Genomic DNA, 10688 nt, shown 5'->3' with positions numbered 1-10688 from the left:
CCCCCACTGCCGCCGCCCCCCGCGCCGCCACCGCCACCGCCACGGTACGGCCACTTGGCGCGCTCCAGGCCGTAGTCGCGGAAGGCCACTTCGCGCACGGGCTGGACGTGCGGCGCCAGGTTGGAAGAGTAGGGGAAAGTCATCTGGCAGGAGGACGGTTGCGACAGGAAGGACGGCTTGCTGGCGAAGTCCGACGGGGCCACATAGTACGCGCAGCCGGGCAGGTACATGCTGGCTGCGCTCGGGCCGCACTCGTCAAAGTCGTTCATGGCTCCGCGGCGTGCGCGCCGGCGAGCCCCGGGCCGCTCCCCGCGCCGCCAACCTGAGCCATCGATTGCACAAGAGGCTTGGGCCAGGATCAACTAAGCAAAAATCCCCACCGGGCGCTGACGTGCAATTCATCTTGATTGATTCTGGTGGTAATTATGTCACGTGACGCCATGGAGAGAAATGTCCTTATATCTATATCAGCGCTCGCCAACACGCCCCGGGACGGCTCTTGGCGCCGAGACGCGCGCTTTGGGGGCGGATCGGTCTCCTCCTGCAGCCAGCTCTCCCTGGGAGCCCCCTCACCAGGCTGCTCCGCAGGCCGATCACCTGTGCGCCGCCGGCGGCTGCCACTGCTGGGTGCATCTGCCACCGCCCGGCTGGGCTGCCCGCCCGCGCCCGCCCGCCCGCGCCGCTTTAAGTACGCGGACCCAGGCCGGCGGGGAGGAGGAAGGAGGGGGAAGAAGGGGGAGGAAGGGGGAAGAGAAAGAAGCTGAGAGCGGAGGGGGGAGCCCCAGCCCGGGACACAAGGGACTAGGTGTGAGGGTGTGAGGTTCCCATTCCCCACACCCCTTCCTGCAGCCGCTCCCTCCCCCGCGACGCCGCCACCCTCTGCAGCATGCCCGCCAGGAGCTTGTTGCTTCTCGTTCAAGGGGCGTGATTGCGCCTCTCTCGGGGCGCTAGGAGCCCTGATTTACATATTTCTCTACCAGGCGTGTTAACCTCGGAGGAACTTGGCTCTCTGCACTCCTGACCCTGGGAGCGCGAGTGCCAGCCTCGAAAAACCCACGCTAAAACCCTACCAGGAGCTCACTCCGCCTGGTGCCCACTCGCCCTGTCTCCTTCTCTTCTCCTCACTCTGTTCCGTCCTCCTTCTTTTCCCTCTCTGCAGTCTTGCCACTTCTTTCTCGCCTGTCCCCTCTTCTCTCACTCCCCTCTCTTATCTTCTCTTTCCTTCTTCCTTCCTCTTACTTTCCTGTCTTCTTTCCTCTATCTCTATCTGTCCCTTAGTACTTTCTCCTTTCTCCTAGCTGTGTGTCACAGTCTCTATCTTGCTCCCTGTCGCCTCTCTGCCTTTCTCTCTCCCAGTGATAGAGCAAAGAGGGTGTTCAGCCATCGGAGACACCCCATGGCCCTCTAGAAGTTGGGGGGGGGTATGATGAACAAAAGGATCTGGAGTCCTTCTCGCAGGGTGCCCAGCTTCTGGCTCCCCCACCCCCCACAGTCACCATCAGAGACAAACCACTGGCGCCTCTGCCCCGCTTACCCTCTCTGCTTTCTGGCCTGGACTGGGACCAGCCCACCTCACATCCAGCCCCTTCCCTATGTCCGAATCCCGCCAAGGCCTAAACATCCGCAGCATCTCCCCTAGTGTCCTGCGGTGCCCTTGGGCCAGCATGCCTACTGCTCTACCCTCCCCTCAGGTCTGTTGGCTCTGGGGTGGGGGTGAGGTCTCTCCAGCTCTTGCCTCCTTGCCCTATCCCCTCTGTGCGACTTGGCCCTGAGGACCGCCCCTCTCCCCATCCACTAGCCCCAAGGCCTCACTCTCTTCCGTGGCCGCCGGGTCCCTCTGTCCTAGCCTGGGGGTCGAGGCGAGGCCTAGGCTCCAGCCTCCGGGATAGCCATCATTTTCCAATGGTAAAATCAGTCTCTCAGAAAGAAGCTCCCCCAAACCCAAATCCCAGAATCGAGGGCAGGAAGTTGCCTCTCTCCCCAGGATTCCTCTGCCCAAGCGATTGGAAGAACTGAGTCCTGGGCCTCAGCCCTACGCCCAAGGCAGGCGGCGCAGGCTGTGAAGCTGGTTCCCTCCCAGGTCCCGGCCGCTGCAGTGCCCGTGCAGTGAGCTCTGCCCACCATGCCGACAGAGAAAAGGCGGGTGATCAGAGCTCATATCTATTTTCTGGCCGATCTTCTCCCCCTTCCTCTTTTTCTCCTCCCTCCCTCTCTCCCTCCCACTCTCCCTCCTCCGCCCCTTCCTACCTCTGCTTCCCTCCGAATACTGCGCAAACAGGTCAGTGGCGACTGGAGGGCAAGGAGCCTCCCCCGCCCCCCAAGAACTGCCCATCCTTGTGCGCACCATTCTCGCAGATGGAACCCTCGTCCAGATTCCAGCCCGTTCCCCATCTTCTTAGCCCCGACCGCCAGCACTGTTATCTGCCTCCCCATCTCCATCCCCGGACCAAGCTTCTGCCTTTCGGGCTCGTAGTCGACGCCCCTGGATCTCGCTCCTAAAATGGCTCCCCGGACACTGTACACTGGCCCTGCGGCAGCTCAGGACCCAGGGCAGCGGCGGCGGGGTCCCGGGCCGGGTCTTTATGTGTCTGGGATACTCAAAATTCTCGCACCTTCTTTCTGCACGGGGTGCGGCGCAGGCAGCCTGTTACCCCTAAAGTAGAGCCTGCTGACCGCCTAAGATGGGAAATGAGGAGGACGAACCATTCAAGTTCAACGACATGGCGACGGCGGCTCAGGCTGAAACCGCGCTTTGGCGGGGGAGGGTGCGCCATCTGCAGCGGCGCGCGGGTGCATAGGGAAAAGGGGTAGCGGGCCCCTCTTTGAGCATTTGTACGGACACTTGCCCCCACATCCAAGCCTGGACATTCATTCTGGGCCCAACCCGCCTCGCCCTTTGGCCCCAGCTCCCTCCTCGATCTTCACCCCGAAACCCAAGGAAAACCGCAGCCTTCCGACCCCGCGAGTCCCGCTCGAGAACCTACCGTGAAAACCTCGGCGCTGTGGCCTTGTCCTTGCCTGCGCGGCCCCATTCGAAGGGCAAGGAGTGCACCAGACCCTCCCGGCACAGCCGGCAGCTTCTCGAGTGGTAGCTTTCCGCGCAGCGCCAGGACGCGATGCGGTAATTTTGAGCCACCCAAGATAAGACACTAACTTGACCTTAACTTTGTCAGGGCGCCCCTGGTATCTGGAGAACGTGAACAGACACTGTCTGGCAGCTCTCGTAAAAGCTGACTGGGGAAGGGATTCTGAGTCATTTCATTTATTGCCACTACAGTTCTGCAAGAAAGCTTTTCCTCCCTGCCAAACTTTAATTATTTATGCTCTTTTAGGAAACGAAAGGAGAAGAGAAACGCGGGGGGAAAACACCCAGAGCCAGTCCCTTCCTGTAGAGCTTGCGGAATGGGCTCCTTTAGTCAAGCGACTGGAGAACAAAAATGTGGGGAGATCACCTTTGTCCAAGGACTACTGGACAGGCGCCCTGCCCTCCCCCCACAACTAAGGTGGGTGGATGCAGCTGGGAGAGGCGGGGTGAAGGGGCACCCCCCAACATGAATATTTACAACGGTTCTGGATTACTCCTCCATCCTCCAGCCCCTTGGAAGCCTCCCCAGCCCGCCTCCCTTGGGGAGAGCCCCCAGGCCTTAAAAGTGTTTCTCATAGGCCCTCTGAGCTTGCAGCCAATTGAATGCCAGATGAAGCCGTTTTTTTCTTGTTTAAAACCCTTTTTCTTGGTCAAGAGGTCTGCAAGAACTACAGCATTTCTGAGGACGAATTTGTCTTTGTGTGAGGGACTGTTGAGCACTCAGATTTCAGCATCATTTCTCTCCAGCATTTGTTTTTATAAATTTCATCGTGGTTCCAAGTCCCTGTCAGGACATCAGCTGGGAAACAAGAGAAGACACCGCTGCCTTTATATTTGCATGGATCAGTAAAAGGGATAGATTTGAAAAACACTGCTGAAGCCTCACTGAGAGACAAGATTTTACACTTAGAATAATTTCAATCTCTTTGGGGAGTGGTTTCCATAAATATCTCCTCCTACCCCACATCTCAGGCTAAAAAGAAAGAACACAGTGGTATGCTGGAAAGAAATGGCCTCTCTGTGTTGTCTTAGGGCCTGGGTCTAAGTCTGGTTTCCTGGTCCTTTAACCTGCCTTAGAAACCCAGGGTCTCAGTATGGCCTCCGCCTTTGTTCCGATGTTTTGAGCTCTGGGTACCACTGCCTCCCTGAGCCCCACAAGATGGGAAACATTTCTAAAGATAAGGTCTCCGAAACCTCTTGATTCCTTTTTTCCCCGTTGTGTTTTTCACAGGAGCTATTTAAAAGTATCTTTAAAGTACACATCAAATCTGCTTCAGAAAACGGGAGTTGAAGCCACTGAATACTCAGTATTAGAGATTTAGCAGTTCTGTTAATTGTTCTACTTGCTAAAAGCCAGTAATTCTCTACTTTCCATCTCTGAGCTAGCTAGAGCTGGGAGTCTGCAAGAGAACGGTAAATACTCCGCAGGCCCTAGCTTTCTCTGCCTGAGCTGGAGGCTCTGAAGGCCTAGGGGGTGCAGAGGCCACATTTCCTAAGGGAGTCTGCTGGGCTCCAGGCAGAGGTGCTTATATGGAGGTTTTCCACAGGACTAGCCTTTTTGAGAGAAGCTTGACCAAAACATGGCAGTGAGAGATGTTTTGTATTGAAATCTGAGGACTCTCATATCTTGGTAGCCCCCGTGATAACAGCTAACAAGAGTCCAAGTTTGAGAATTTAGGCAAAATGCAGAAGCCCCAGCCTGCAACAACATGAAGCTTTACTTAGTGTGTGAGACACATTTAAATCTGCCCATGGTTCCCCCGCCACCTCCTTTGGCTATTTCATACACATTTTATTCATAGGCTTTTATTTACCATTTCCTGATTGATTTGGAAGCCATTTTCTCATTTAATGAATAGTCAATACCCACAGTAAAACCGCAACCAGGAAAGAAAAAACGAATTTCGTGGCCTGAAAAACATTAGGAGCGAATCACAAACATTTTGAAAAATCAACATCAATCCCTTGACAGCTTGGCTGGGTCCTGGATATTTATTTCCACTCAAAACATTTTATGTGTCTGATATATACAAGCTATTGTTTTTAACAAACTCAAAACAAAACAAAACATGCACGGTGACAACTATTAGCAGAGAAAATGCAATTAATCTAAACATCAACTGAGGTCAGGTGGGTTGAGGCTCAGGGGTCCCCGTGAGGTGCACACTCTAAATCTAGGGTCTGGTCCTCCACTTAAAATAAACCATTGGACTTTGGGAAGGAATCTTCAACTCTGTGGCTGTTGTGCAGCTAGCTAGGAGTTGGGGGCGCTACTTCTCAGGAGAGGGAAAAGAAGCAGAAATGGTAGAAGTTTAGCTGGGGTCCTCGGGTTCACTGAAGTCAAGGTAAGACATTCTAGCACACCTAGAACAATTCCATCTGGCATAGAGGAACCCCACAAAGCAAGTCTAGCAGGGCCCAGGGACTCACAGCCTCCACTGGGGAAGGACAGAGATGGCTTCAGAAAGGGCACAGTGGTTGGGCCCCTGGTGTTATTGGCGGGTTCTGGAAAGGGGAATTTCCGCTCCTCTCTACTTGATCCAGAGCGAAAATGAAGGGCTGAGGATCTGAGCCCTTCAGTTCTCCTGAGGGGGTCTCCTTCCTTGTCCACTGACTGCCCCATGAATGGTGGGGGAGCTTCATCTCCCCCTGCAGTGGCCCATTATTGTAATTCAGGAAAGAAAGATATGTTGTCAACACCTGTATCCACCTTGACAGAAAAGCTGTATTTATAGTCAGAATGTAGGACCCTCCACACCCCCACACACTCACTTCTTCTGCTTCTGGACATTTCCCCCTCCTGCACCGGCCTCAAAGTGAACTAGCAGCTCCTTACCAGAGCTCAGCTCTGGAGGTCCAGTTATAGAGTGCAGGGCTCTGGCCTAGGCATGTGTGAGGAGGTGAGAGAAGTGGGAGAATTTTACCAGTTTTGGCTGGGGATTGCAGTTTACCATGGCGCCCCAGCCTCCCTTGTCCCTCCATGGGAAGAAAGTATCCAGTCCATTTCGCCCATCTGGAGGGGCCAGTCCAGCCTGCAGTCAGAGGTGTCTCCGAGTTTGTCTGGCCTCCCTGCCCCTCCATTCCTTTTCCGAAGGTCTAGGGTGGCTTTTGTCCTCTAGAATCAGCCAGGGCAGACAGGAGTGGGTGGTGGCTGCACCCTTTCCTGCCTCCAAAATAGAGATTTTAGCTTTGCCATAAGGGGCTTTGGCTGCAAAGAGACACAATTGTGCCGGCAGCTCTTTCTGCTCTGCCCTGGGAACCTACCTAAATTCAATTCCACTCTGAGCTCTAGCTAGGTGCCTGCTAAATGCAGAAAGAGGTGGGGAGAAGAGGAAAGGGAGACTAACCAGGTGAAAGCAAAACTCCAAGTAAAAGGGAGCTAGAGTGAGCCCCGGGTGTAAATGCCTCAGCCAAAAGCCAAAACAGGTGACCCCAGACCCCCACTTGGAAAGTCTCAAGGCCGAGGTTGTGCTGCAACTCCCTCAGCCCCTCCGAGAAAGGGGAAAGTGTGGAGGCCCAACTGGCCAGGTCTCCAAATCTCCTGCTCGCTTCTGAGGCCGCAGACTGAACTGGAGAGCACCTAGGACCAGCAGAGGAGGAGCAGAAGGAAAAGCCCTAGTCCCAGCCGTTCCTCTATGTCAGGCCTCGGCTCAAAAAGGCAGGCCCGACCACGGCCAGACACAGGGCTAGTATAGCGCCAGCGCCTGCTCGCGCAGCACCACTCGCTTCTTCTTCATACGCCGGTTCTGGAACCAGATTTTGACCTGCTGGTCGCTGAGGTTCAGCCTGTTGGACAATTCCTTGCGCTTCTGTCGGTTGATGAATTCGTTCAGGAGGAATTCGTTCTCCAGCTCCGCAATCTGCTGCTTGGTGTAGGGTTTACGCTTCTTGCGGGCCCTCCCCGGGCCCGGCCCCCACGATAGGCCTGCAACACAGCCCCAACCCAAGTCAGCCCAGCCCGCTCCCTGCTGCCTGCCCGCCCCCGAGGCTCCCTCCCCTTACACACTCTCCCCTGCACCCCACCTCCCATTCCGGCCCAGAATGGCCCGGGGTGCATGGCCACCGTTTACCGTCGGGCAGCGAAGGTCGCAGGCAAGAAGCGACGCCCGCTGCCTGCACTGCCATGTTCAAGTTGAGCGGGACCTTGGCGTCGTCCTTGAAGCCGGCGGCGCAGGGGGTCCCCTCGAGCAGGGCCGCAGAGCCTGACGCGGCACGGCCCACACCCGCGTAATCGTACTTGGCTGCTTTGAGACCAGCGGCGGCGGGGCCCAGGCTAGACTCGGGGGCAAAGGGCGGTCGCGCACGGCCACGTTCCTCAGGCCCCACGGCCCCGTCGGGAGTATAAAACTTGGCCTGCTCTTCGGGTCGGTCCTTGGTGCCCAGGGGCTGCAGGCCAAGAGGCCCGGAGCCAGCCAGGTAGGGCTGTGAGAAGCTGCCGAAGGCGGTGGCACTGGCAGGCTGCGCTGGGGCGCAGGAGGCGGGCGTGGTAGCCCAGGGCAGCGCGCCGCGCGGGTATGAGATGGGGGGAAGCGTGGCCAACTGGCCTCCATTCGGCCGCAGGTTGGAGAAGTAGAAGGAGTCAGGCGACTGCAGATTCAGAAGCGAGCCCACATAGCCCGCTCTGTAGAGACTGCGCTCACACATCTCCAACAAAGGGCTTCGGCTGTGCTCGCAGCAGTATTTAGTTACAACCGGGAATAAGAGGACAGGCTCAGACGATTGGACGAAACTTTGCCTGCAGGTTCTTCAAAGCCGGTCATTTCAGCACCGCCTACATCCCCCGACCCGTTTCCCCCCCTTCGGGGTATTATGATAACACCCGCAATATTCGATGGCGAAGGCCAAGGCTGCCAGGCAGAGCCAGGGGCACGTTGAAAGAAAATAAAGCCTCTGTGAGTTTCATGGCACAGTGTCAGGAGCTGGGTGCATCAGACATAGGGTATCTTTGCCCAGTGTCCCTTGGGACTCTTCTTGGCCTTGATTGGCTTTGCACTCTCGTTTTCAGCTGACTACCGGGGCCAGGCTTGCTTCTACCAGCTTTTAAGTTGCAGCTGAGGCCTTTTCCAGTACCCAGGGACTCTCGGCTTGCCCAGAGATCTCATGGTTTGGTGGGGCCATCAGCTAGGCTCTTAGACCTGAGCAATGCTACTCCTACCTCGTCCCTTTCTGCTGCATCTCTCTGGAGAGGACTGTGCTGGCGATACAGCCACAAAGATCCCGGCGCTGCCTGAGCCCTGGGTCCCGGGCTGCAAGCATAATCTGAGAAATTTGCTGATTGAGGAGAGAAGTGCATCACAAATTCTGCCCAAGTTTGGCGCCCAGGAAGGAAGCTTCACACCACGCCTGGTGTGCTTCTTTGTGGCCAAGCCCTCTGCTCACAGTGAAGTCTCCATCCAGGTCCAGGGAGGCCGGGACCGGGTAGCTTGATTGGCCAATCGTGGCCGAAGGCTACATTCCTTTTATCTCCAGGAGTCACCTTGGCGACTACATCCTGCAAACCAGAATTCCAGGGTGTTCATCCACGCTGTGGCCGGCAGATCAGGAGGAGCTCCCCGACCTGGTGTGGAAGGAGAGAAGAGGCAGAGCCACCGGGAACAGTGGGACACACCGAGGGACAGGGCTAGCAGCATTCCTCCTCTCAGCGCCTCCAGGGGCGCAGGCAGCTGGCGGATTCCGGGGTCTGTAGAATAGGGAGGTGGGCGGGGCAGCGCTCCATCGCTGGTAGCAATGTGGCAGTCCCACGCGTAGGCCCTCCAGTCTTGTCTGGCCAGAGGGCTAGGGGTCCTCCCCTCTCCTGCCTTCTGCCCAAGACCTCCAGCGACCCCGTGAGCGGAGCCCGCCCCAGTCTGCAGCCCGCCTCGCGGTCCCTGAGCCAAGCTGGAATTGGTTAGACCGCCAGCTCTGGCACAGAGACCACACAGGCGCCGCCGGAGGGCAAGGCTGACCACCGCGCTGCGACTTTATTGTGTGAGTTATGGCGACCAATTGGGCGGCTCTGGGGAACGCAATCGGCCTCTTCCTCCCGCTCTAGGGCGGGGGTAGGGGGTGGGGGTGGGCAAGTCGGAGGCTTCTCAGGGCTCTGTCAGAGTTTCCTTAGGAGCTCAGACTTAGAGACGCATTCCACTTCCCGTCCTTTCGTGGGAGTAAGAGTAGACACAAACTGCAACCTCAGTTCTTAGTGAGAACCCAGGCTCTCGCTTTTGGAAACCCGCCCTGTTTTCGAGGAGCGACAATCTCAACAGGCCCGAAAGCTCAAGCTCCATGGGTCTCTGCCGTCTCCTCTACTCCTGTCTCAGTAAACAGCGATTCTCCGGTATTTCCAAGTTTACGCCGGACCCTTAGGCAGCCGCACCTTGTAGCTGCAGTTTGCCTCGCGCGACTAAAGACATAAAGGAACTAAGTGAGAAACAGAAAAGTCTAGAAGAACAACTAGACTCTCTTGATTTCTCCTTGACTCAGAAAGGTGCCCAGCTGCCCACCTCATCTCCTGGGTTTATGATTTCCGATATCCAATAATCAAAGTCGTATGCGTGGAGCTGGGAGCTAGAGTTAGGGAGGAAGGGCGGTAAGGAGGGAGGGGGCAACAGACTCGCCTGGTGAGCTGCAGAATGGGAAAGGTTGATTTGGCCACGGACCTAAACAGCGAGCTCTGCCAATGCCGCCAACTGCCCAGGAGATGGCGAGCGAGCTCCACGCCTGGCGAGGCGCCGCTGCACGGTCAAGATCAACAGTGAAGGGCAGCGCAGCCGGCCTGGGGTCGCCAACCCAAGCGGTCACGGCCCGCTGCCAGGCGCGGCTGAGCGTCTCGAATAGCTGAAGATTGTGGCGGCAAGTCTGGCCGGCATAGCAGAGCCAGAAGGATCCGGCAGGCTGCTAAACACCGGGAAGAATCGCCGCCGCCCCTTTGTCTGGCGGTGCGTCCCAGCTCCAAAGCCTCCTTCCCGTCTTGAATCACGCGCAGAAGCGCCGGCCTTGATTCACCACCAGCGGCGCTCGAAACCGGCCAGGTTTCGGAGGCGCTCTCCTTGCGGCCTCTCAGTCTGCATCCGAAGGAAAGGCCTCTCCCCGAAGCTCCCTTCGCCTCGTGGCTTTCCGCAGGCCTCCCTTCCAGAGCTTCGGCCACCAACCGGCTACTCTCCTCCCTCTTCAATTCGGAATATAAAAGGAATGCATATTATAAATAACAACGTCTTCATCTGTTACTGATTTAGCCGTCAATTCAAATTCCAGCGGAGAGCGTTTGAGCAGTTTTAATCTTAAGCAAACCTCCTAGTTCTCCTAGACGGAGAGAAACTGACGGGTAAACTACAGATGAAAGAAAAACCTCGAAGCAATCCCCCGCCGCCCCCCATCCACCACAGGAAACCCGAAAAATGGACCTGGGAAATGGAGCGCGGCCCTGGAGTTTGGAAGTTACAAAGAAAGAAGGGAAATCACGATGGAGAAGAAGGGGAAACAAGCCCGTTCCGGATGGAAACACATCTTGTGAGAAAAAGAGAAAACATTAGTACTTCTTCCCTAAGTAGAAGGCCAGGGACTGTGTGGCACCATTTTCAGGGGTTCTTTCTTCTCCAAAAATTCAATTGTGGTGACTTTCTCCTCC

General features: G+C 56.4%; 2 protein-coding genes across 2 annotated transcripts in view; both read right to left on the bottom strand.

The window, feature by feature from the left end:
* HOXD11 (homeobox D11) overlaps positions 1-725 on the bottom strand; it is a 4167-nt gene extending 3442 nt beyond the window's left edge. The window contains exon 1 of the mRNA XM_025039228.1: positions 8-725. Coding sequence (XP_024894996.1) covers positions 8-269 — 262 coding nt within the window. The 5' untranslated portion in view covers positions 270-725. The remainder of the gene's footprint in view (positions 1-7) is intronic.
* A 6046-nt stretch (positions 726-6771) lies between these two features.
* Positions 6772-7843, bottom strand: HOXD12 (homeobox D12). The gene is made up of 2 exons (XM_006921226.2): positions 7156-7843; positions 6772-7010 (listed from the first exon to the last, which is right to left on the bottom strand). The coding sequence occupies exons 1-2, from the start codon at positions 7727-7729 to the stop codon at positions 6772-6774; spliced, it is 813 nt and encodes a 270-aa protein (XP_006921288.1). The 5' UTR covers positions 7730-7843.
* Between the last annotated feature and the right edge of the window lie 2845 nt (positions 7844-10688).

This window comes from Pteropus alecto, unplaced genomic scaffold, assembly GCF_000325575.1.
Source record: "Pteropus alecto unplaced genomic scaffold, ASM32557v1 scaffold3, whole genome shotgun sequence".
Classification (NCBI taxonomy): domain Eukaryota; kingdom Metazoa; phylum Chordata; class Mammalia; order Chiroptera; family Pteropodidae; genus Pteropus; species Pteropus alecto.
Note: the sequence above shows the minus strand (reverse complement) of the source record. Positions and strands in the feature narration are given on the sequence as shown.